This window comes from Pelobates fuscus, chromosome 4 (assembly GCF_036172605.1).
Source record: "Pelobates fuscus isolate aPelFus1 chromosome 4, aPelFus1.pri, whole genome shotgun sequence".
NCBI classification, from domain to species: Eukaryota; Metazoa; Chordata; class Amphibia; order Anura; family Pelobatidae; genus Pelobates; species Pelobates fuscus.
Window position 1 is genome coordinate 350,328,680 of NC_086320.1, and position 27,733 is coordinate 350,356,412.

At 42.1% G+C, this 27,733-nt stretch overlaps 1 protein-coding gene across 1 annotated transcript; it reads right to left on the minus strand.

The window, feature by feature from the left end:
• Positions 1 to 4,810: 4,810 nt before the first annotated feature.
• On the minus strand, positions 4,811 to 26,564 carry ENKUR (enkurin, TRPC channel interacting protein). The gene is made up of 5 exons (XM_063450794.1): positions 26,381 to 26,564; positions 20,442 to 20,587; positions 7,874 to 8,127; positions 7,439 to 7,585; positions 4,811 to 5,053 (listed from the first exon to the last, which is right to left on the minus strand). The coding sequence occupies exons 1-5, from the start codon at positions 26,455 to 26,457 to the stop codon at positions 4,880 to 4,882; spliced, it is 798 nt and encodes a 265-aa protein (XP_063306864.1). The 5' UTR covers positions 26,458 to 26,564; the 3' UTR covers positions 4,811 to 4,879.
• Between the last annotated feature and the right edge of the window lie 1,169 nt (positions 26,565 to 27,733).

The window sequence follows — 27,733 nt, forward strand, 5'->3', positions numbered from 1 at the left end:
TTCTATGTATTTCGTTGGCATTGAATAGAACTCTTCCTAACCCTTTCAGTTCCACAATGGAATGTGGCTCCTTGGATTTTCTGTAATGTGAGCCATCATATCTGGCTTTAAAAGGGTTAAAAATAGCCAGAATTCCCTAAAGCAATGCATTGCTAATTGAAACCTCAAGACATAGCTCCTCATTTTATTTAACTCTGTAATTTAAAAAAAAAAAAAATAATTTTTAGTTTGGCTAACTTCTATTCAGGCATTAAAGCATAGCTCCTGTCACATGTAACTGTTGTATATGTGAGGGTGGGGGTGGGGTTGGGGTTATTTTATTTATTTCTTTATTTATTTTTCCTCTTTACATTTTTAGTGTTGCAATTTGTGGCTTTCTACAATGACCAACAAAAATTAAAAGTTGTGCAATTTTATTGCAGAATTTTTTTTTTAATTTTAGAGAGTGCCTGTATTTTAAACAAGGCAAAGTATAAGGGATTTAATACAAGTAATGGGACAGATGCATGAATAGATAGATAGATAGATAGATAGATACAGGGACATTGCTTATCTAGCCGAGATAGATAGAATAAGAAATCTAAGGGGTCACTTTAACCCTTTTTAAAAAAAAAAAAAAAGTCATAATGCCCTATTGGTGAGCATTATTATTTAGGTAGCCCCCATAAATTATAAAATAAATAATCAAATAAGTTTAAATTTACCTGAAATCTAGTGCCTGACTAAGATCCCGGCGCTTCTCAGGTCTTCCCCGTCTGATGTCACGGCAGCCAATAGGGAGATCAAATCAAAGGCTACTCATAGAGAAGTAGGTAGTAAAAATTAATATTCAAGTGTTTTCAGTTCTTATTATTATTTTATTTTCACTATTTTGGCCTATATTTGAAATTCACTTTGAAAACCAGACATGAAAAAGTCCTTTTTTTTAATTTATAAAGTTGCTTGGCCTTATGGTAAACTGCATTACGGTCACTTTTCGGACTGAGGACTGTTTTTTGCTACTATCAGGATCTGAATGTTTCCATATCCTCGTAACAGTCTAATAGAGAGGATTGCACCTGTTGTGTATCTCTGTGGGTATGTCTGCCTGGCAGTATCTATCTGAATGTGTGTGCGGTTGTTCAGTGAGTATTCTTGTGTGTCTATGTCTCTTTCTGGCTGTGTGCATGGGTGTGTCTCTGTCAGTGTTTATTTGAATGTGTGTGATTATGTATGGTAATGTATATTTATGCTTGTGTCTGTGAGCATATATCTGTGTGACTGGGAACATGTGTGTATGTGTGTGGTGCTATCAACCATATTTTTATTTTCAAAGAGACCTCGAAAGTTCTTATTGCAGAGCCAGCAGCAGCAGACTTGAATAGAAGTACGATTTTACTATATTTAGGGTGATAAGGAAAATACAGGGAGGAGGGGCTAGATGGTGGTTTTAACATTACAGTGTCAAGAATACAATGTGTTCCTATGGTGCTCCTTTAAATGAACAAGGAGTTTTGTATTATGTGTTCCTTCTCAAAACATTAATATCTAATTTTGAATGTTTTTTTATTCTCTTTTGGTGGAAAATATAGTTGTAATAAACCACAGGAGCTGTGTTTGGTTCTGGAACTCAGTTGCAGTAACAGCTGGAGAACAGGATTCTGTCAGGTCAGTGATGGCATAGAAAAACTAATTCCGAGCAAGGGTCTGGCAGTAACCAGACAGTCCAGAGGTCAGGGCAGGCAGCAAACGGTGAGGCCAAAAGGCAAGCAAAAGTCAGGGAGCACTGACTATGTAAATAACGTTAAGAGTTCGATGTAGGCAACACAACAACCAAGCACTAACTGGTAGGCGTGTTCTGTTTTTAAAGGGCTACTGTAGTGGTGTTGGTGCTTAGATTGTTTCCTACTTTAAGGAATAACTGAAAATGTCCATATAAAATCTTGTTGATGGCAGCAAGTGAGTGACCAGGTGAGGTGTAAGTAGGATTTGGATGTTAATTTGGTGTAAAGTGTTACCCTGTAGGAGGACAGCGTCAGTAAGTTCACAGACAGAGTGCTATTAACCCTTTATATCCACACCCTCCCCACTTTCATAGCTTGACCTGTAACCCATTCTGTAACATGGCCCATATAGCATAACCACATGTAAAATCAGTAATACTTGGCTTATTGTAACTGTAACGGAGCTCCGTGTACTCCGACCGAGTACCCTCCGTTGATGGATGCTCCTAGCGCTTACAGAGGACTCCAAGCACTGCAGACGACACCACAACCACCGCACGCTCCACAACCGCCGTAGCTTATCACTGGGGAGGCTCTCACCTCGCCGCCACTGGGCGTCTTCCAGGGCATCATACCAGAGTTCCTTTCTGTCCGCATCCCTGTAATCTGCGGCCGCCTCCTCCTCCTCATCATGGAACGCTGTCCGAAAACTAGCTGATTCCATCCTGCTGTAGCCAGGGGCGCTGTACGGATACCAGCGTTGCCCTCAATTTGTAATTCCAAACGTTACCAGTGTCTCTGAGCTGCTTCTCCTCGCACTAGGACGCCATCCCACCGCTGTCACCAATGTAACGGAGCTCCGTGTACTCCGACCGAGTACCCTCCCCGTTGATGGATGCTCCTAGTGCTTACAGAGGACTCCAAGCACTGCAGACGACACCACAACCACCGCACGCTCCACAACCACCGTAGCTTAACTGGAGCCGCGCCGTCTTCCTTCCACCCTGGAATGAACGTAGCTTTGTCTCGTTATTGGAGGGAATTGCTGTATCACACTGGGGATTGCTATGCTCTGCATATTCCCCTGAGCTTAATCACTTAGCTCTTTTAAGAGCTTGTTCCGGATACGCTCTCCTGGAGGAGAGGTCTTCCCCACACGGTCCTGAATGCTGGAGGCTCATTCCAGGGTGGAAGGAAGACGGCGCGGCTCCAGTTAAGCTACGGCGGTTGTGGAGCGTGCGGTGGTTGTGGTGTCGTCTGCAGTGCTTGGAGTCCTCTGTAAGCACTAGGAGCATCCATCAACGGAGGGTACTCGGTCGGAGTACACGGAGCTCCGTTACAGTAACATTAAAGTTTCAATAAAAAATTGCTTAAAAGAGCATTCTAAATACCAAGTACGTTGCAGTGGTTATGATATTATGATAATTTTGGTGCCATCCCCCATTTTCTAAATTTCTTTTAGTGGTTTTGATTTGAACACTACATCTCTCATATACATACATCTGAGGCTCTCTGCAGTCACCTAATAGATACAGATGATTATTTTTCTAAAGCTATCCAACCTTTTGCTACAATGTGGTTATGTTACTGTTCGCAAAGTGGTTGTAGTTGCTTGACAGACAACATGCTTCTATCTGAATAAAAAGTATATGTTATTTTATTTCCAGCCTAAAGCCTTGATTTAAAGGGACACAATAGTAACCAGAACTACTTACATTACAGCCTAGGGATACCTTCGGTGGACACTCCATATATGGGAGGAGATATTGATTGGCCAGGGCTGTGTTTGACTTGTGCTGACTCTGCCCCGATCTACCTCCTTGATAATCTGAGCCAATCCAATGCTTTCCTATGGGAAAGCATTGTGACTGGCTGAGAGAATCACTTCTGATGATGTCAGCCAAGCAGGCAGATTAGGGGCAGAGCCAGCAGCAGCATACTGGAATAAAAGTAAGATTTTACTATATTTATGGGGGCGAGCGGGTGGGAGGTGGATGGGAGGGGGGAGGTGGGGCAGCTAGAAGGTTGAATACCTGACCCTATAGTGTTCCTTTAATATTGTTGAATAAGCTTTCCAAATGATCTAATATTTTGGATAAACTTTTGAAATTGTTTAAATGACAAATATTACATTCTTTTTATAAGTTAAATGATTTTTTTGTGGAAAATTTATATTTTTTTATACGATATAGGTTTTTTTTTTGTGTCAATTTTTGTTTTTATTGAGGCAATAGGAAGGTACATAGCAATTTAATAGGAGGTATACCAGACATACACACAAGTAGAAAAGGTCAGCATGAGGATGAATACATCATTATCACAATTCACACATGAATATACTCCTTGCGAGTTCAGCCTCATGATAAAAGTTTTGATATATTAATACGTTGAAAAAATCACTTGAAAAGTTATTCCGAAAAATATGAAATAATTTGGAAAGAGCATCCAACAATATTAAATCAATGCCAAAGTGTATGTATTATATATTTTTTTCTTTTTTCCCATTAATATATTTTATTGAGTTTTAGAGCATACAGTAGCAGTCAACAAACACAGTTAGTGATCGTACTACCCTCAGAGAGAGGGTTCAACGTATCAAGTACAAGAGCACGAATAATGGGTGTGTCCACCTGAGAAAGGGGTGGGTCCACCCACTGAAGGGGTGTGGCAGTCTGTCTGGCCAGCTCCTTACTGACAGGACTATGCAAGTAGCGCAGGTGAAGTGCTCTTCGTATGGTCCTACTGCCCGCTTCACAGTGCGAGCATGTCTAATAATGCGCAAGCACTTTTCTGCCCGGGGACAGTTCTATGGTGTATCTGGATGCAAGACATAAGGGGAACTAAAGCGGGACAGGACAGGAAAATTGTCATCAATGTAATGTTTAATTTACTATTTTATATTTTCATTTTGGCTGTAAGTTAGTAAATTATTCAGAACTGGTTTGAAAACTTCTATTTACCACTATGTAAATACATGTCATGTAAATAGGAAAAATCATCTAAAATTAGGAATAAAAAGGAATCCATGCTTTTATAATAATTATCACATGCATAGTAAAAGAAAATCATGTTCACAAATAGTAAAAAGGATGCAACTATGGTCTGTATAAATGTCAATAATTTATTAGCGAAGCAATGTTGACTGGTTGCAGATTGACGGCCATCCTGAACGGTTGTTAATTGTTTGCAATGTAGATAACCTTGTGTTTCTCCATTGCTTGAATGTCTCGTTCTAATTTTGTCAATTCTTTTTCAAGCCGTTCTTTGTAGGCTTTTTTAGCAGGTGTATCAATCACAACAGAAAGACCTTGATAATCGTGGTTCAACTCTTCCCAATTTTTCTTGAGGCCCTGAAAAGAAACAACAGATATATGATTTATGCTTGACTGTTTTACTTATAGGCAGTGGTGTATTTTGGATTTGTGCTGCCCTAGGCACGACTAAATTCAGGCACCCCCAAAATCCAAATTTGCCCCCCCCCAATTCGCTATTGGCCACTTTTTTGACTGACAGACACATGCCCTCATTGATACATGCACTGATATACACTCACAGACAGATACACAGTCATTGGCACACACATACAGTCATTGGCACACACTGTTTAACCAACACACACACTCACTGACAGATACACACTGACACACCCACTCACAGATAGGTACACACTCTCAGATACACATAAAATGACATACACACACTGACACACCCATTCTCACTGAAAGACACACACGCACTTTCACTCACTCACAGACACACACTCACAGCTACACTCACTCACAGTAAGGTGGACAGCCCCAGAACACTAGGCAAACAAGGCATTTGTCTGGGAGCTTGGGGTGGCATTTTTTGGCGCCCCCCCCTGAAAGTGCCGCCCTAGGCAAATGCCTTGTTTGCCTTGTGGTAAATACATCCCTGCTTATAGGTGCAATTCCAGCAGTGATTGTAATCATGTAAAAGCACAAATATCAATGTTTTTTTTAGGTACAGCAAGTATGTGTATTTAATGAAGATTGAATCTTCGGGAAATAATATTTTTGACAGTGTTGAAATTCCAACCAACTCAAGAGATATACAGACACAAACTTTGCCTCTGTATATTTCCTCCGCCTGACTTACTTAGACTTAAAGCGGAGCTACAGTGTCAATCCTGATAGAGAATTGGCTCTGTCTATAACGGATCCCGTAGTCTTGCGGGATCCTCCGTGGACCAGCTGTACTCTCATGCATGCTGAACCTGAAGAGGACCAGCCAGAACAAGATAGCCGCACCCACGAGGGACGGTTCAGGTAAATAAATCTCACCTTTACCTGTGCCACCAGACCCCAGCGACGTTGTCGCCTTTGGGGTCTTTGCAAATTTGTCAAAGTCCCCAGACATTGACACTGCTGCTTTAAATTTCCACTGTAAAGATCAGGTCTATGTTTTATGTAAATAATTTTGTTTCAGAATAGATGTGAAATGTTTACATCCTAGCCTTGTTCTGGTAGCATGGTTCACTAAATGGTTCAGTTCATTCAGGAGAACTGGGCCTCAGTGCATAGGCTCTTAAAGTGACACTGTAGGCACCCACACCCTTCAGCTCATTGAAGTGGGGGGAACTGCGAGGGAGGGGGAAACTATAGTGCCAGGAAAACAAGCTTGTTTTCCTGGCACTATAGTTTCCCTTTAATCAAATTCTAAGCATGTAACTCATATGGTATTCTATCCTTGCTAATGGCAGGAAGACAGACTTTGGTTCTGATGTTATTAATAAGGGGTGGAGCTGAAAACTCTATACTGTATATAACTGAAATGATACATGCTATTTATGAAATAAAGTTTAATAAATCCACATCCAATGAATTTAATCTAAATTTGCTTACATTTGACCTTAAAAATAATATTCAACCTTACAATTTCTTTAAGGGTGAATCACCAACGCTTCTGTTCATCTAGTCTACCGCACGGGCCTGTACCATCTATGTGCTCCCAAAATACATTTTTAATTAAATGAAAGGAAAATTTAAAAATCTGGCTTCTAAATGTCATGAAATCCACAGAGCAGCAGGATCATTCCTTCTATAAACCTCATGCTGATCTGAAAGAAGCTATTTACCAAACAATGGAGCATGATGTAAAATGTTTAGTGTCACATGAACTCTTGTCATACTGACCTGATCTATGCAAGGAGATAAGTATGTAATAGTTCCTTATGGCATTTAAAGGGGAAGAGACAACTTTTTAAAATAAAGTATCACAATCAATACCGACACCCGCAAATAAGGTCAGGACAGACAGTATGATAGAATATCAAACTCTACTGAGGCAGAAATGGAAAATGTCTCAAAATTTCCAAGAAAAAAAATCCCTCCTCACAGCATGGCTTTAAGCATGATGCTTATTAAAGGGACTGTTTAGGCCAAGTAGGCTCCATAACATCTTCATTTAAATTAAGTTGTTATGGTGCCAGGAGGCCCCTGTGGCACTCTTACCTTCAGGGGTTAAATCGTTCGCAAAAGGTTTAATTCCAAAGTTGCCTCTACTGCCAATCTGGCTTCTTAAATCTCAGTTTCAGGAAGTGCTGAGTGCGCCGGGCAGGGACGCCGTTGATTTGCTGATAGCGGTCAGCTGACGCTCTCAGCCAATCAGTGACTCCCCATTCAAAAAAACTGGCTTGAAAAAAAGGAAGTTTCTTTAAAGTCAAGGCCGCAAAAAAAATAAAACACATAACCTGTACATGCACAAAAGCATACCTGAAGTACAATCTGCCTTTCTTCATCAGAGATTTCTTTCATAGCACCCATTTTAATACGCTGTTTCACGTAAGCGTCATACTCTTCCTGAGCTCTCATTACTTCTTCATTTAGTTTCACTAAGTATTCAGGAGTAGATCCATAATCCTTTCAAGAAAATGAAATATACAAGGTCATCAGGACTTTGATCTTACAGATACTGCATGTTCAGGGACCTAGGTTTTGTCAGTATCCCCAGATATCAAGGGCTTTGCATGAGGATATCTGTAAGGAACCTGCAAGCATCTTTCGATTCTCAATATTAGTAGAATGCAAAAATTATGACTATGTGAGCATGATACTGGGCATGCGTATTTCGAAGGGCTTTACAGGATGCTACAGCAGACTACATACAGAAGAAATGTGCCATCATGCAGTTCAAACGTGATAAATTACCTTCTTCTTGATGTATTTGGGAACAAGTCCCGAAGTTTCGAGGAGCAGTTTATCCCCTTTTTTAGTGTCTACCAACATAGGTTGTGGTTTCTTCGGCACAGCCATGACGGCTTCGGCTACATTTGTTTTGATGAAGCTCTTGTTGGAGTAAACACCCATGGGTGGATGTTCTGTGTGCAGAGGGACTGGGGGGCGTTTTTTCCCTTCATCAAGACATCGGGGGATTTTATCTGCAGAATTGAGGAAAGCACTTTCTTGGTTTTCACAAGAAAGTTAAACACAGAATTAGATGTGCATTAAAACTACTCTTATCTGAAAACATTCTCAAAACCAGTTGATTATACTTCACATTCGGTACTCCATATTTTTTTTTAGTTATTTTGAATATCTATTTTGTTAATTAAGTCGATTAAAACTTACAGATTTAATGTAAATTTAGACCATAACCCTGGAACAAAAATAAAATTACAGATTCCAAAGGAAGAAAGAAGAAACCAAAATAGTATCTATACTGGATCATAACAAATTGCACCTATACAGAAAGACCATGATTAACATACCAAAACATACAGCAACAGTTTCATGTGACTTACTGTATGTTTTATTTAATCATCATAACATTTGTTAAATTACTACAAATAAAACAAACTATCTCTGTTCCTGTGTTCAAAGCAGACTCTGAGTCTGCCTTTGTGTTTGCTTTAATTACAGAGCTTGGGATATATCACAAACATTAACACCTTGCAGGACATCTCGTTTCTAGACATTTAAAGGGACACTAGGGGCCAATACAACTTTAATGTATTTTATAGATTTTGGCCTCAATAATATGCTGTATTTTTTTTTACATGCTCAAATCTTTATAATTTTTGCACAAAAAAAAATGTATGCACTATATTCCCGCCATGTCCCTCCTGCCAGAAAGACCTTCTTATCAAAAGTATGCACACAGTCACGGTCCAAACAGTACTGAGTGAGTGGCTTTTAATTCACAACCTGGCTGCAGACAGACAGAGAAACTACAAACACTATTACAGGTAGTGATATCCTTACTATATGCCTCCCTGGATGCCCTGTTCTGATGCAGGTTGTTTTGTTGTTCAGATGATTCAATGCTGTCAGTGGCTGAGCTGTGTGCATACGTTTGTAGGGGTATAGTTAGAGAAGCAGGCCTATGGTGCAGCATTCTACAAAACTATGCAAAAAATATAAAGATTTAAGAATGCAAAAAATACAGCATATTAATGAGGCCAAAACCTATCAAATGCATTATAGTATTTGTTCCCACAGTGTCCCTTCAAGGAGCTGCATCAGGATGCTGTGCTCAAATCATGCAAGTTGAGACAGACACTTGATATTTTACCACTGTAAGTATTAACAACCAAATATGTAAATATTTTACTGTTTATTACCAGTGAAGCTGGTAAACTTTAGACTGAATTAGAGTTAGGCACTATATTCCCCAATACCAGCCACTATTTGGGTTAGTCCTACTAAACATTTTAACTGCAAAACACATTAAGATCACAAACATCAGAAATTTTAATGCACATTGTGACAAACTGAACCTCGTCATGGGTCCTTGGAGGGGCATACTTGCCAGCCTCTTGCCCTGTGACTATGGCCCCTGAAATGAACTTTGGGTTAAAGACTCTGGTTGTGCCTCTTGGACTTATATTAGGAACAATTCGAACTTTCGAAGTGGCACTTCGAACTCCCAAAGCCATTCGAAGTGGCATTCAAACACGTGGCGGCGGCCATCTTGTTTAGTCGAACGCATCCAGTGGTGTTTGGTCGTCGAGTGCATGGAACTCAAATTGGACACTTGACGGCGCGAACACCGCTAAACTTTTACCTTCCATGGATGTTTGGCTATTCGAACAGGAGTCGAACGGCGTTCGGTAAGAAAAAACTCCCTACCAAGAGACATACACTGACTGTACTCACGAACAGGGCTGCCATCAGAAATTTTGGGGCCCCTGACAAAGCACAAGGTCTGGGCCCCCCCGCCCCCTCCCTCCCGGGCCCGCCCACGCCCTACCTAGTCCGCTGACAATGATGCGGGACTGAATGTGGTGTGTATAGTGGAAGTGAATTAGAATGTGTGTAATGGATGTAGTGTTTGTGTGTATTAGATACTGTTTGTGCAGTGAATGCAGAGTGTGTGTTTGTGTAGCGGATGCAGTGTGTATAGTGAACGCAAAGTGTGTTTGAGTAGTGGATGTAGTGTGTGTACAGTGATGTAGTGTGTGTTTGTGTAGTGGATGTAGTGTTTGTATGTACTAGATGAAATGTGTTTAGTGGATGCAGTGTCTGTAGTGGATGCAGTGTGTGTATTAGACGCAGTGTCTGTGTATAGTGAATGCAGAGTGTTTCAATTTGTGGTGGATGTAGTGTGTGTACTGTGAATACAGGATGTTTGTGTAGTGGATGCTGTGTGTACAGTTAATGCAGAGTGTGTGTCAGTATAGTGAATGCAGAGTGTGTGCATAGTTTAGTGAATGCAGAGTGTGTGCATAGTTTAGTGAATGCAGAGTGTGTGTTAGTGTGTAGTGAATGCAGAGTATGTCAGTGTAATGCATTTAGTGTGTGTGTGTTAGTGCAGTGAATGCAGAGTGTGTGTAAATGTGTAGTGAATGCAGAGTGTGTGTTAATGTGTAGTGAATGCAGAGAGTGTGTGTTAATGTGTAGTGAATGCAGAGAGTGTGTTAGTGTGTAGCAGATGCAGAGTGTGTGTTAGTGTGTAGCGGATGCAGTGTGTTAATGTGTAGTGAATGCAGAGAGTGTGTTAGTGTGTAGCGGATGCAGAGAGTGTGCTAGTGTAGTGAAAGCAGAGTGTGTTAATATGTAGCGAATGCAGAGTGTGTGTCAGTATAGTGGATGCAGTGAGTGGGTTAGTGTGTAGTGTATGCAGAGTGCATGTTGTATTAGTGAATACAGTGTGTGTATTGTATTAGTGTATGCACTGTGTGTGTTAGTGTATGCAGTGTGTGTGTGTGTTGTGTTAGTGTATGCAGTATGTATGTTGTGTTAGTGTATGCAGTGTGTGTGTTAGTGTATGCAGTGTGTGTTGTATTAGTGTATGCAGTATTAGTGTATGCAGAGTGTGTGTTGTGTTAGTGTATGCAGTGTGTGTTGTGTTAGTGTATGCAGAGTGTGTGTTGCGTCAGTGTATGCAGTGTGTGTTGTGTCAGTGTATGCAGTGTGTGTGTTGTGTCAGTGTATGTAGTGTGTGTGTTGTGTCAGTGTATGTAGTCTGTGTGTTGTGTCAGTGAATGTAGTGTGTGTGTGTTGTGTCAGTGTATGCAGTGTGTGTGTGTCGTGTCAGTGTATGCAGTGTGTGTGTTGTGTCAGTGTATGTAGTGTGTGTGTGTTGTGCCAGTGTAAGCAGTGTGTGTGCGTGTGTTGTGCCAGTGTAAGCAGTGTGTGTGTGTGTTGTGTTAGTGTATGTAGTGTGTGTGTGTTGTGTTAGTGTATATAGTGTGTGTGTGTGTGTTGTCAGTATATGCAGTGTGTGTGTGTTGTGTCAGTGTATGTAGTGTGTGTGTGTGTTGTCAGTGTATGCAGTGTGTGTGTTGTGTCAGTGTATGTAGTGTGTGTGTTGTGTCAGTGTATGTAGTGTGTGTGTTGTGTCAGTGTGTCAGTGTGTGTGTTGTGTCAGTGTATGTAGTGTGTGTTTTGTCAGTGTATGTAGTGTGTGTGTGTGTGTGTGTTGTGTCAGTGTATGTAGTGTGTGTTGTGTTAGTGTATGTAGTGTGTGTGTGTTGTGTTAGTGTATATAGTGTGTGTGTGTTTGTGTGTGTGTTGTGTCAGTGTATGCAGTGTGTGTGTTGTGTCAGTGTACGTAGTGTGTGTGTGTTGTGTTAGTGTATATAGTGTGTGTGTTGTGTTAGTGTATATAGTGTGTGTGTGTTGTGTTAGTGTATATAGTGTGTGTATAGTGTGTGTGTTGTGTCAGTGTATGCAGTGTGTGTGTTGTGTCAGTGTATGCAGTGTGTGTGTTGTGTCAGTGTATGTAGTGTGTGTGTGTTGTGTCAGTGTATGCAGTGTGTGTGTTGTGTCAGTGTATGCAGTGTGTGTGTTGTGTCAGTGTATGCAGTGTGTGTGTGTGTTGTGTCAGTGTATGCAGTGTGTGTGTTGTGTCAGTGTATGCAGTGTGTGTGTTGTGTCAGTGTATGCAGTGTGTGTGTTGTGTCAGTGCATGCAGTGTGTGTGTTGTGTCAGTGTATGCAGTGTGTGTGTTGTGTCAGTGTATGTAGTGTGTGTGTGTGTTGTGTCAGTGTATGTAGTGTGTGTGTGTTGTGCCAGTGTAAGCAGTGTGTGTGCGTGTGTTGTGCCAGTGTAAGCAGTGTGTGTGTGTGTTGTGTTAGTGTATGTAGTGTGTGTGTGTTGTGTTAGTGTATATAGTGTGTGTGTGTGTGTTGTCAGTATATGCAGTGTGTGTGTGTTGTGTCAGTGTATGTAGTGTGTGTGTGTGTTGTCAGTGTATGCAGTGTGTGTGTTGTGTCAGTGTATGTAGTGTGTGTGTTGTGTCAGTGTATGTAGTGTGTGTGTTGTGTCAGTGTGTCAGTGTGTGTGTTGTGTCAGTGTATGTAGTGTGTGTTTTGTCAGTGTATGTAGTGTGTGTGTGTGTGTGTGTTGTGTCAGTGTATGTAGTGTGTGTTGTGTTAGTGTATGTAGTGTGTGTGTGTTGTGTTAGTGTATATAGTGTGTGTGTGTTTGTGTGTGTGTTGTGTCAGTGTATGCAGTGTGTGTGTTGTGTCAGTGTACGTAGTGTGTGTGTGTTGTGTTAGTGTATATAGTGTGTGTGTTGTGTTAGTGTATATAGTGTGTGTGTGTTGTGTTAGTGTATATAGTGTGTGTATAGTGTGTGTGTTGTGTCAGTGTATGCAGTGTGTGTGTTGTGTCAGTGTATGCAGTGTGTGTGTTGTGTCAGTGTATGTAGTGTGTGTGTGTTGTGTCAGTGTATGCAGTGTGTGTGTTGTGTCAGTGTATGCAGTGTGTGTGTTGTGTCAGTGTATGCAGTGTGTGTGTTGTGTCAGTGTATGCAGTGTGTGTGTTGTGTCAGTGTATGTAGTGTGTGTGTGTTGTGTCAGTGTATGCAGTGTGTGTGTTGTGTCAGTGTATGCAGTGTGTGTGTTGTGTCAGTGTATGTAGTGTGTGTGTGTGTTGTGTCAGTGTATGCAGTGTGTGTGTTGTGTCAGTGTATGCAGTGTGTGTGTTGTGTCAGTGTATGCAGTGTGTGTGTTGTGTCAGTGCATGCAGTGTGTGTGTTGTGTCAGTGTATGCAGTGTGTGTGTTGTGTCAGTGTATGTAGTGTGTGTGTGTGTTGTGTCAGTGTATGCAGTGTGTGTGTTGTCAGTGTATGTAGTGTGTGTGTGTGTGTGTGTGTTGTGTCAGTGTATGCAGTGTGTGTTGTGTCAGTGTATGTGTTGTGTCAGTGTATGCAGTGTGTGTGTGTTGTGTCAGTGTATGCAGTGTGTGTGTTGTGTCAGTGTATGTGTGTAAATTTGCAATCTGGGGTGAGGGGGAGGAGGGGCATTTTAACATAATAATAAAAAAAAAATTACATTTATTTAAATTGTTTCTCCCCCCTCCCTGCTTACCTGTGTCTAGGGAGGGGGGAGTTTCCATCCCTGGTGGTCCGGTGGCATGGTGGGGCCCCCCGGCTTCCCTGTTACCGCAGAGGGGGCCCAGGCAGCACACAGCTTCTCCTCTTCTCTCTCCTCCAATAACTCTCGCGAGACCCGCGGAGCGTTGCCATGGCAACCGGGTCTCGCGAGAGTTATTAGCAGAAACGAGAGGAGAAGAGTCTGTGTGCTGCCTGGGCCCCCTCTGCGGTAACAGGGAAGCCGGGGGGCCCGCGGCTGCACACATAGATCGCGATATTCGCTATCTATGTGTGCAGGAAGGGAAAGTGGGGCCCAGGACTGCCAGAGCAGTCCGGGGCCCCCAGGGCCGCCGGGCCCGTGACAACCGTCATGGTTGTCACCCCCTGATGGCGGCCCTGCTCACGAATGGCTACATTCGGTATCTTGAACTTTACTTTGAATCTCCGAAGTAGACCAACCGCACAGTTTAATTCTCTGGAACTGTTTTGGGCATGGAACCATGCGTGCGGTCGATCAAAATGTGACTTCCAGGAAATTCCTGAAACCCTGAACTGATCTGTGTGATTTTTGGATATGTTGGTCACCCAGATCAGACCCATCAATTGTGAGGATATCATGTGTTTTTGGGGTACTTTTGGGGTTTTGTAAAATATGTTTTTCTGCCTGGAGATAATTGGGTTAATACAGTATCTGACTCAATTATCTCCCAGGCAGAGGGGAGGGATTGTATACCATGTGTGGGAGTGCCTTACATTTCAACTCTGTTATTATTGGTTTGTAAGTTTGTCACACACCTGTTTTTTTTTAAAAAAAAATTTTTTATCTGAAACAAAAGTGGTAAATCAGGCAACTATACATGGCTTCACATAGTCTTGTGGTGAAAATGTTGCTGCATGTATTACTACTGAAATTAGCCCCTACAGAATCTCATACGTCTGGTAGTCTTTGTTACTATATTTGATGACTATGAGAGCTTTAATCTGAACTCAGTACCAGTAAAAGTTTATTTTGTACAAAATGTTTCGGTGCAGTCAATTTAGACTGGCCATGGCAAGAATTGGCACAGGCCATTGTAATCGGTATTCCTATTAGTTTTGTCCAATCAAGTCCTCTTTTGAAGATATATTGATTGTGCCTGACAGATATACAGCTTATATCTCAGGGCTAGTACAATGTGTATGAGAATGTGAATGCCTTTGTGTATGTATGTGGTTAGAGAGTGTACCTCTTCTCTTTAGATATTTGTAAATCTATATGTGGCACTAGTTTAATTCTAAAAAGCAGTGTACTTACAAGCTATGTGTTCTACAAGAGAAAGCAATGGTTTATTTACTAAACTGGTGGTTGTAGAGAATTTATAAACAAAATGTGAATTCTAGGTCACAATACCAGGAATGGAGAAATATTAGAGCAGTAGAAATTCTCCACATTTTGTATTTTAGTAAAAAAAATCCATGCTATTTTTGAAAAACTTTTCCCGTTCCCTATACCCCATTAAAAAGACACTTGAAGCACTATAGCTACTGCAGTTTATTGTAAGCGTATGGTGCAATGAGTTTTAAAGTGAACGCCTTTCAGGTTTTGTTGAACAATTTGGCAAAAACTGTAACTCTTCTGTTGTAAAGCCCCTAGCTCTCACACCTCATTAATAACCTCCAATTTAGGACAGATGACGATAATGATATAGTGAAATTCCTCATTGACTCAGCAGTTGCAGATGGATGTGCTTGGTTTCCTGAAAGGATACTGCTTTTTTATGTCAAACTGCTGTCAAACACTGCTTGCACCAAAACCACTACAAGTATATATGTATATATATAGGTTTGGAATCAGGATGGGGTGCGTGGGGCTCTGAGAGATGTGACCCAAGCTGCTGGTGATGCAAATAACCAACAGGCACGCCCACTGACAGTATGTCTTGCCAGTCCCCTTCCTTCAGGACCATGCAGAAAGTGCTTCTGAAGTGCTCTCTAGTGCACTTGTACATCTAATAATGTGCTCAAACTGTGTTGGCTGGGAACAATCCTTGGTGTCCCCAGATGCGAGACGTAGGGACAGGATCCCAAAATCAAGACTGTCCTGCTGACATCGGGACTGATGGGAGGCCTGTTATAGTGTCCCTTCAAAGTCAGTAGCAGCAATATGCAGTAAGGCCACACTCTCAAAAATGTCATTATTTGGGTGTTTGGTTGTCTGCCTGTGTGTGTGTGTGACTGCCTGCCTCTGTGTGTGTGGATGTCTTCCAAATATGCCAGCATATTTGTATAAAAGCTCTTTAATGGCTAGGTATCAGCTCATGGGCATGGCCCTCTTTACCTTTTGTATTGGTCTGTGTATATTGTATTGTTCCCGCCCTCTCTCCCCCCTCCATTGTACAGCTCTGCGGAATATGTTCGCGCTTTATAAATGCCAGTTATAAATAAATACATGTTGTATAGTGTTGTACAATGGGCAATACATTAAAAAGCCCAAAATATTCATGTATAAAAAATAAAACAAACTAAAGGAAATATGAAACTAAATATGATAATATCCCAAGATGCTTTACAGTGTTATAACAACAAATGGGACAGACTTGCAAATTTGGGGAAATAGGTTGATATGAACCCTGTTCGAATAAGCTTACATTCTAAAGGGAGTGGGGTATAAAAACACAATAGAAAGGGTAGAGTGAGGGATAGTAACCAAATGACAGGTTGGGAAAGTAGCAGAAATGGAAGATGAAAGTGAACCGTAGAATGGACCCACTAATTAGAGAGAATGATATTGGTTTGAGGAATGCTATATACAGGGCCGGTGTGCGAGCTGTGCGGCCGGAGCAGGGGTGTGCGAGCTGTGTGCGAGCTGTGCGGCTTGAGCAGGGGGCGCACTGTGGCCAACACAGCTCACACATGGCCGTCGGGATAAAAAAAAAGGGGGCAGAGCTTACGTGCGGCGGGGGCGGAGCTTACCGTGCGGCAGGGGCGGAGCTAAAAGCGCCGGAAAACTGCTGCAGGGGAAGCAGGAAGGAGTCCCTGCTTCCCCCAACAACCAGAATCCAGGAGCTGCACTGCCTGTCTGCCTCCATAATTAACAGAGGTAACTATGTGACTGTCTGCTTGTGTGTGTGTGTGTGTGTGTCTGTGTGTTGGACTGTCTGCCTGTGTGTGTGTGTGTGTGTGTGTGTGTGTGACTGTCTGCCTGTGTGTGTGTGTGACTGTCTGTGTGTGTGTGACTCTCTGCCTGTGTGTGTGGCTGTCTGCCTGTGTGTGTGACTGTGACTGTCTGCCTGTGTGTGTGTGACTGTCTGCCTGTGTGTGTGTGATTGTCTGTGTGTGTGTGACTGTCTGTGTGTGCAGGGCCGCCATCAGGGGGTGACAACCATGACGGTTGTCACGGGCCCGGACTGCTCTGGCAGTCCTGGGCCCCACTTTTCCTCTCTGCACACATAGATAGCGAATATCGCTATCTATGTGTGCAGCCGCGGGCCCCCCCCGGCTCCCTGTTACCGCAGAGGGGGCCCAGGCAGCACACAGCCTCATCTCTTCTCGTCTCTGCTAATAACTCTCGCGAGACCCGGTTGCCATGGCAACGCTCCGCGGGTCTCGCGAGAGTTATTGGAGGAGAGAAGAGGAGAAGCAGTGTGCTGCCTGGGCCCCCTCTGCGGTAACAGGGAAGCCGGGGGGGCCCCCACCGGACCACCAGGGATGGAATCTCCCCCCTCCCTGGACAAAGGTAAGCAGGGAGGGGGGAGAAACATTTTAACTAATTAAATTAAATTAATTAAAAAAAATGTTCAATTATGTTCAAATTCCCCCCCTCCCCCACCCCCCAGATTGCACATTTACACACACACACTACATACACTGACACAACACACACACACTACATACACAACACACACACTGCATACACAACACACACACACACACACTACCTACACTGACACAACACACACACTGCATACACTGACACAACGCACACACTACATACACTAACACAACACACACACTACATACACTAACACAACACACACACTACATACACTGACACAACACACACACACTGCATACACTGACACAACACACACACACACGACATACACTAGCACAACACACACACACTACATACACCAACACAACACACACACTGCATACACCAACACAACACACATTGCATACAGTAACACAACACACACTATGCATACACTGACACAACACACTCTGCATACACTGACACAACAAACACTGCATACACTAACAACACACACTCTGCATACATTAACACAACACACACTCTGCATACACCAACACAGCACACTCTGCATACACCAACACAACACACACTGCATACACTAACACAACACACACACACACTACATACACTGACACAACGCACACACTACATACACTAACACAACACACACACTACATACACTAACACAACACACACATTACATACACCAACACAAAACACACACACTGCATACACCAACACAACACACACTGCATACACTAACACAACACACACTCTCCATACACTGACACAACACACTCTGCATACACTGACACAACACACACTGCATACACTAACAACACACACTCTGCATACATTAACACAACACACACTCTGCATACACCAACACAACACACTCTGCATACACCAACACAACACACATTGCATACACTAACACAACACACACTCTGCATACACTGACACAACATACACTGCATACACTAACACAACACACACTGCATACACTAACACACACACTGCATACTGCATACAACACACACACTGCATACACTAACACACACAGTGCATACACTATACTGACACACACTCTGCATCAGCTACACACTAACACACTCTCTGCATTCACTACACATTAACACACTCTCTGCATTCACTACACTAACACACTCTCTGCATTCACTACACATTAACACACTCTCTGCATTCACTACACATTAACACACACTCTGCATTCACTACAAATTTACACACACACTACATTCATTACACTGACACACTCTGCATTCACTACACCCTAACACACACTCTGCATTTATTACACACTAACACACACTCTGCATTCACTAAAGTATGCACACACTCTGGATTCACTATACTGACACACACTTTGCATTCACTACACTAACATACACTCTGCATCAACTGTACACACAGCATCCACTACACAAACATCCTGTATTCACAGTACACACACTACATCCACCACAAATTAAAACACTCTGCATTCACTATACACAGACACTGTGTCTAATACACACACTACATACACTACAGACACTGCATCCACTAAACACATTTCATCTAGTACATGCAAACACTACATCCACTACACAAACACACACTACATCACTGTACACACACTACATCCACTACTCAAACACTCTCTGCATTCACTACACATTAACACTCTGCATTCACTATACACAGACACTGTGTCTAATACACACACACTACATCCACTACAGACACTGCATCCACTAAACACATTTAATCTAGTACATACAAACACTACATCCACTACACAAACACACACTACATCCACTACTCAAACACTCTGCATTCACTACACTAACACACACTCTGAATCCGCTACACACTAACACACACTCGGCATTCACTACATATTAACACACTGCATTCACTACACTAACACACACTCTGCATCCGCTACACACTAACACACTCTCTGCATTCACTACACATTAACACACACTCTGCATTCACTACACATTTACACACACTCTGCATTCACTGCACTAACACACACACTACATTCATTACACTGGCACACTCTGCATTCACTCACTACACACTAACACACATTCTGAATTCATTACACACTAACACACACTCTGCATTCACTAAACTATGCACACACTCTGGATTCACTATACTGACACACACTCTGCATTAACTGTACACACAGCATCCACTACACAAACATCCTGTATTCACAGTACACACACTACATCCACCACAAATTGAAACACTCTGCATTCACTATACACAGACACTGTGTCTAATACACACACTACATCCACTACAGACACTGCATCCACTAAACACATTTCATCTAGTACATACAAACACTACATGCACTACACAAACACACACTACATCACTGTACACACACTACATCCACTACTCAAACACACTCTGCGTTCACTATACACACTGCATCTGCTACACTAACACACTCTGCATTCACTGCACAAACAGTATCTAATACACACAAACACTACATCCATTACACACATTCTAATTCACTTCCACTATACACACCAGATTCAGTCCCGCATCATTGTCAGCGGACTAGGTAGGGCGTGGGCGGGACCTTGTGCTTTGTCAGGGGCCCCAAAATTTCTGATGGCGGCCCTGTGTGTGTGTGTGGCTGTCTGTGTGTGTGTGGCTGTCTGCCAGTGTGTGTGTCACTGTCTGCGTGTGTGTGACTGTCTGCGTGTGTGTGACTGTCTGTGTGTGTGACTGTCTGTGTGTGTGACTGTCTGTGTGTGTGACTGTCTGCCTGTGTGTGTGTGTGACTGTGTGTGTGTGTGTGTGTGTGTCTGTCTGCCTCAGTGTGTTTGGCTGTCTGCCTGTGTGTGTGTGTGTGTGTGACTGCCTATGTGTGACTGACTGGGCAGACTAGATGGGCCTAATGGTTCTTATCTGCCGTCACATTATATGTCTGTGTGTGTGGCTGTCTGTGTGTGACTGCCTGCGTGTGTTTGTGTGTGTATGGCTGTCTGCCTGTGTGTGTGTGACAGGGTGTGTGTGAAGGGGGATGGAGGGGAGGAAGGAGTGGGGGAGGGGGAGACGGGAAGGGGGCGCTGTGAAAATGTTTCGCACAGGGCGCCCAAAGGCCTAAGGCCGGCCCTGGCTATATACAAAGTAATAAGAAAATAAATACAGCCGTATTACTTTGACTTGATAACAATACGTACTTTGGGATATTGTTACTTCATGTGTATGCTTTTGTAAATATTCTTTTGGAGAGGGAACTTTAACTTTGGCCGGTCCCATGGTCCTGCATGCATCTTTTTTCTTCTGCTCTTCAGTTTTCACCGATTCGCTGAATGTTGAAATATACCTGTAATACATAACACGGACACCACTTTAAATCCTGCGACTAACACTTTGGTTTACAACATAGTTACAAAATCAGAGGGTTTGTTCTCATTCATTCATCTGAACACCCCACACCGACTAGTGTCTATTTGCATCCAGTAGGCATTACTTTGACAAAACAAACTCCAGTGCACCAATCACACACAGTTGCATCATTTATTGATAAAAAAAAGTGATATAAGAGTGATGATAACCCAATGCAATAAAAGTAACAGCATCGCCGTCTCCATATCTAGCACACGTGGTTACGGCTGTCTTATACTTGTTTGTTTCCTGGATTTAGTTAAGCATTTTTATGGGTTGTGACTTGGAAATTTTCTAAAACAAATCCTTGACCTGGCTTGTCTATTGAAATTGTGTATTCATGATGTCCCTTCTTTGGCTGGTGTACAGTGTTACATTAGCCTGTAAGTCAGGGATGTCGAACATGCGGCCCCCCCAGATGTTGCTGAACTACAACTCCCATGATTCCCTGGCTATCTGTTTCATTGAAAGAATCATGGGAGTTGTAGTTCAGCAACATCGGGGGGGCCGCATGTTCGACATCCCTGCTGTAAGTGAATCGGTTGAACAAGCGAATGTTTCCAACTCATATACTTTCGTCCTATGACTTGAAATTCCCATACCGCAGTTCACTGTTTAGTCAGTAACCCCCGACGGTGAAACCATACACGTAAACTGAAAGGTGCTTAGCAACTGTACTCAGCTACAGCAGAGTACAGTTGCTAAACACTGACCAATGAAAGGAAATGTACTTAAAAAGAGAAAATATTTTCGATGCATAAATATATGTATTAACTTATTTAGCTATTTTCTTCTTCCGTGATGTATTATACATTTTTGAATACATATTTATAAAAAATTTAAAATGGAATTCTGCAACTAATTAGATGTGCACTTATTAATTCTCTTTTAGAAAGCTGGTTTATTTAATTTCACTTTAATACAAATATTTGTTGTCTTGTTTCTTGTTAAAATGTTAAGGGCGCAAATGAATAAAACTAATATGTAAATGCTGGAAAAATATATAAAAAAAGTTCATTATAAATGTTTAAATTTGATTATTATTATTTTTCGCTGGTTTATTGCTTATTGCACAGTAGCAGGATATATCTGAATCAGTACTTAACTGAAACTGCCGCTATTTAGATATTCACCCTGCATTTTTATTTCAATTCAACGCCTTTTAAACAGGGTCTTTATAGATGTGTACTCGCAGATAGAATTATAGTGCTTAGCATTTTTATAAAATATCATATTAAAAAAGGTTATGTTGGGAACTGTATAGCCATACATATGTATGAACATCCTACTGGTGCTGATGAAAGTTTATATTTTAAACTGAAACGATAATGCTGCAATAAAACTTACATTTTAAAGGGACACTATAGTCACCCAGACCACTTCAGCTCAATGAAGTGGTCTGGGTGCCAGGTCCCCCAGGTTTTAACCTTTCAGATATAAACATAGCAGTTTTCAAAGAAAGATGTTTACATTGCTGGGTTAATCCAGCCTCTAGTTGCTGTCTTCCTGACAACCGCTAGAGGCGCTTCTGCGACGCTGGATGCGAAAATCGCATTCAGCGTGCAGAACGTCCATAGGAAAGCATTGAGAAATACTTTCCTATGGACTGTTTGAATGCGCGCGCACAGCTCTGGACGCACATGCGCATTCCGCTCCACTCGGGAGCTGATGGCATCGGGAGAACAGAGGTCACCAGCGCCGAGGGAGACCGGCGTGGATTAAATAAAGTAACTTTAACCCCTTCAGCGCAAAGGGAGGGGGGCCCTGAGGGTGGGGGGGGGGGGGAGCTAAGGGTTATATAGTGTCAGGAAAACAAGTTTGTTTTCCTGACACTATAGTGATCCTTTAACAACTGCAAGACCCATGCGTTCTGACCATCTATGGATTTTTGTATACTGAAAAAACTGCAGGTTACCAGGCAAAGTTATTTTGACTCCCACGAGTGCTGATTGTGGAAATTTATGTACGTACATATTTGTGTATATAAAATGTATCTATCGACAGACAAATGCCAAAATACCAGGACTATCTGCCTATCTAGAGATAGAAAGGCAGATGCCAAAAAGGCGTATTATAGTGTACAATGATACTTTTTTTATCTTTTATACATATTTTTCTTTTAGCAAAATGAAGAAGGAACAAACAGTGTCTAACAAACAAAACACACACACACACACAACTTAAATCTAATCTAAGTAATACATCCAGAGTTGAAAACATTACAGTACAGAAAGACAATGAATTTATATATTTTATTAGACTAACAGCATTGTACAGCGCTGTGGAGTTTGTTGGCGCTTTATAAATAATATATATATATATATATATATATTATATAAAAAAATATATATTTTTGAGTTTCCTCTTATCTTCAAATGAAGAAACAGCAACCCCTACACACACACAAAACCCCTCCTACACACTCACAACACACACTCTCTCTCTTTCTCTCTCTCCTCATCTCATCTCACTCCCTACCCTCTATTTTCCCCATCTCTCTCTCTCTCTCTCTTTTCCCCATCTCTCTATCCCCCTCTCTCTTTTCCCCATCTCTCCCTCTCTTTTCCCCATCTCTCTATCCCTCTCTCTCTCTTTTCCCCATCTCTCCCTCTCTTTTCTCCATCTCTCTCTCCCCCTCTCTCTCTTTTCTCCATCTCTCCCTCTCTTTTCTCCATCTCTCTCTCCCCCTCTCTCTCTTTTCTCCATCTCTCTCTCCATCTCTCTCTTTTCTCCATCTCTCTCTCCCTCTCTCTTTTCTCCATCTCTCTCTCCCTCTCTCTCTCTTTTCTCCATCTCTCTCTCCCTCTCTCTCTCTTTTCTCCATCTCTCTCTCCCTCTCTCTCTCTTTTCTCCATCTCTCTATCCCTCTCTCTCTCTTTTCTCCATCTCTCTATCCCTCTCTCTCTCTCTCTTTTCTCCATCTCTCTATCCCTCTCTCTCTCTCTTTTCTCCATCTCTCTATCCCTCTCTCTCTCTCTTTTCTCCATCTCTCTATCCCTCTCTCTCTCTCTCTTTTCTCCATCTCTCTATCCCTCTCTCTCTCTCTCTTTTCTCCATCTCTCTATCCCTCTCTCTCTCTCTCTTTTCTCCATCTCTCTATCCCTCTCTCTCTCTCTCTTTTCTCCATCTCTCTATCCCTATCTCTCTCTCTCTTTTCTCCATCTCTCTATCCCTATCTCTCTCTCTCTTTTCTCCATCTCTCTATCCCTATCTCTCTCTTTTCTCCATCTCTCTATCCCTATCTCTCTCTCTCTTTTCTCCATCTCTCCATCCCTATCTCTCTCTCTTTTCTCCATCTCTCCATCCCTATCTCTCTCTCTCTCTTTTCTCCATCTCTCTATCCCTATCTCTCTCTCTCTTTTCTCCATCTCTCTATCCCTATCTCTCTCTCTCTTTTCTCCATCTCTCTATCCCTATCTCTCTCTCTCTTTTCTCCATCTCTCTATCCCTATCTCTCTTTCTTTTCTCCATCTCTCTATCCCTATCTCTCTCTCTCTTTTCTCCATCTCTTTATCCCTATCTCTCTCTCTCTTTTCTCCATCTCTCTATCCCTATCTCTCTCTCTCTTTTCTCCATCTCTCTATCCCTATCTCTCTCTCTCTTTTCTCCATCTCTCTATCCCTATCTCTCTCTCTCTTTTCTCCATCTCTCTATCCCTATCTCTCTCTCTCTTTTCTCCATCTCTCTATCCCTATCTCTCTCTCTCTTTTCTCCATCTCTCTATCCCTATCTCTCTCTCTCTTTTCTCCATCTCTCTATCCCTATCTCTCTCTCTCTTTTCTCCATCTCTCTATCCCTATCTCTCTCTCTCTTTTCTCCATCTCTCTATCCCTATCTCTCTCTCTCTTTTCTCCATCTCTCTATCCCTATCTCTCTCTCTCTTTTCTCCATCTCTCTATCCCTATCTCTCTCTCTCTTTTCTCCATCTCTCTATCCCCATCTCTCTCTCTCTTTTCTCCATCTCTCTATCCCCATCTCTCTCTCTCTTTTCTCCATCTCTCTATCCCCATCTCTCTCTCTCTTTTCTCCATCTCTCTATCCCCATCTCTCTCTCTCTTTTCTCCATCTCTCTATCCCCATCTCTCTCTCTCTTTTCTCCATCTCTCTATCCCCATCTCTCTCTCTCTTTTCTCCATCTCTCTATCCCCATCTCTCTCTCTCTTTTCTCCATCTCTCTATCCCCATCTCTCTCTCTCTTTTCTCCATCTCTCTATCCCCATCTCTCTCTCTCTTTTCTCCATCTCTCTATCCCCATCTCTCTCTCTCTTTTCTCCATCTCTCTATCCCCATCTCTCTCTCTCTTTTCTCCATCTCTCTATCCCCATCTCTCTCTCTCTTTTCTCCATCTCTCTATCCCCATCTCTCTCTCTCTTTTCTCCATCTCTCTATCCCCATCTCTCTCTCTCTTTTCTCCATCTCTCTATCCCCATCTCTCTCTCTCTTTTCTCCATCTCTCTATCCCCATCTCTCTCTCTCTTTTCTCCATCTCTCTATCCCCATCTCTCTCTCTCTTTTCTCCATCTCTCTATCCCTCTCTCTCTCTCTCTTTTCTCCATCTCTCTATCCCTCTCTCTCTCTTTTCTCCATCGCTCTATCCCTCTCTCTCTCTCTCTTTTCTCCATCGCTCTATCCCTCTCTCTCTCTCTCTTTTCTCCATCTCTCTATCCCTCTCTCTCTCTCTCTTTTCTCCATCCCTCTCTCTCTCTCTCTTTTCTCCATCTCTCTATCCCTCTCTCTCTCTTTTCTCCATCTCTCTATCCCTCTCTCTCTCTTTTCTCCATCTCTCTATCCCTCTCTCTCTCTTCTCCATCTCTCTATCCCTATCTCTCTCTCTCTTTTCTCCATCTCTCTATCCCTATCTCTCTCTCTCTTTTCTCCATCTCTCTATCCCTATCTCTCTCTCTTTTCTCCATCTCTCTATCCCTATCTCTCTCTCTTTTCTCCATCTCTCTATCCCTATCTCTCTCTCTTTTCTCCATCTCTCTATCCCTCTCTCTCTCTTTTCTCCATCTCTCTATCCCTCTCTCTCTCTTCTCCATCTCTCTATCCCTATCTCTCTCTCTCTTTTCTCCATCTCTCTATCCCTATCTCTCTCTCTCTTTTCTCCATCTCTCTATCCCTATCTCTCTCTCTTTTCTCCATCTCTCTATCCCTCTCTCTCTCTTTTCTCCATCTCTCTATCCCTCTCTCTCTCTTTTCTCCATCTCTCTATCCCTCTCTCTCTCTTTTCTCCATCTCTCTATCCCTCTCTCTCTCTTTTCTCCATCTCTCTATCCCTCTCTCTCTCTTTTCTCCATCTCTCTATCCCTCTCTCTCTCTTTTCTCCATCTCTCTATCCCTCTCTCTCTCTCTTTTCTCCATCTCTCTATCCCTCTCTCTCTCTTTTCTCCATCTCTCTATCCCTCTCTCTCTCTTTTCTCCATCTCTCTATCCCTCTCTCTCTCTTTTCCCCATCTCTCTATCCCTCTCTCTCTCTTTTCCCCATCTCTCTATCCCTCTCTCTCTCTCTTTTCCCCATCTCTCTATCCCTCTCTCTCTCTCTTTTCCCCATCTCTCTATCCCTCTCTCTCTTTCCCCCATCTCTCTCTCCCTCTCTCTCTTTCCCCCATCTCTCTCTCTCCCTCTCTCTTTCTCTCTTTATACTTTTTGAAAACCCAAATAGATTATGACACATATATGAATACATTAATTGGAATACACAAATAATAATAATGTATTCAGTTCTGTGTACCTGGGTGGTTTGACCACGTCCACCTTCTCCTTGGGGATGAGGTTATACAGATTCTCTACAGGATGTGACTCCTTCATCTTGAAATTCCTCCAAAGTGCTCAAGAAATGGTGTTTTATTAAAACTCCAGGAGACTGAATGCCTTCCACGCTGGGGAAACAACACAGCACTACTGGGAGACCTGGAGTTGGTGGATACTGTTGCCATGGAAACTGTTTCTAAGAGCCCAAGCATGTTTACCTGACGTCGCTTTTTTTTTTTTTTTTTTACTTTATTGGAACATTTACACTTGACAAAAATACAAATGTTCATTCCCCCTAGCAATCTTCTCTGAATTAATACTAAACAGAGATTTGTGAGCTGGTATGTTTATAGAGGTGGGGGTAGGAGAAAAGTCAGCTTATTTGCAAACACATAGATAAATACACACAAATGCATGTTTAATTATTATTTCCAATTCATTGGAGGGCAGTGAATTGCCAGCTAAAATTACATTTAAATTAATATCACAAATATCCGCCCCCCCAAACTTCACTGTTTAATTTAGAGATTATTCATAAAATTTGACACAATTTATTGCTTGCTATCATATTTTATTCACTGAATACCAAATGTATTCTCTAAATATATTACATTTCAAAATAAAAGCAAACAACCTGTGACTCGGTTATGTTTTAGGCAATTTGTGCCTTTGTTCTTTTTCACTATGTGTATATAATGATAATGTGGCTTTGGTGATATGCCTCTGCACAAATGCAGGTTAGACACACCAATTATATAATTTAGTACTTTAAGTTTAAACAGAAGGATTTGTTTTTTTCCCAAATGGGAGGTGTAGTCATTCACAGCTGTGGGGTGTATTAGTCGATGCATACTTGCATATTCAATAACTGGGGTCTTGATAAATTGCTGTAGAAGTAAGAAGTGCTTAGACTCGTGTTTTCTATTTGGCATATACAGTATCTCACAAAAGTGAGTACACCACTCACATTTTTGTAAATATTTTATTACGGTATATCTTTTCGTGTGACAACACTGATGAAATGGTGTGGTGGAATCTCGGTAAAAATAAATTTAGTAGGCCGAGATTACCACGTGGCATGTGTACGTGCATATGCTGACGTATCGATCAGTTGGTTGCACGAGGCAAGATACGATCAGTAGTGTACGGAGCATGTGCAAGAATACAGGATATAGTATTCCCCCTCCTCCATTGTGCTGGACAAGCCATGCGGTCAAACAGGAAGTTAATTCTTATTTGTGTTGATTGGTTAAGAGAATGTGCGGGTGGAGCTTAATATGGGAGGAGTTATATGCCTATATAAGGAGCCTGCACTATTGTCCGGGGCTCAGAA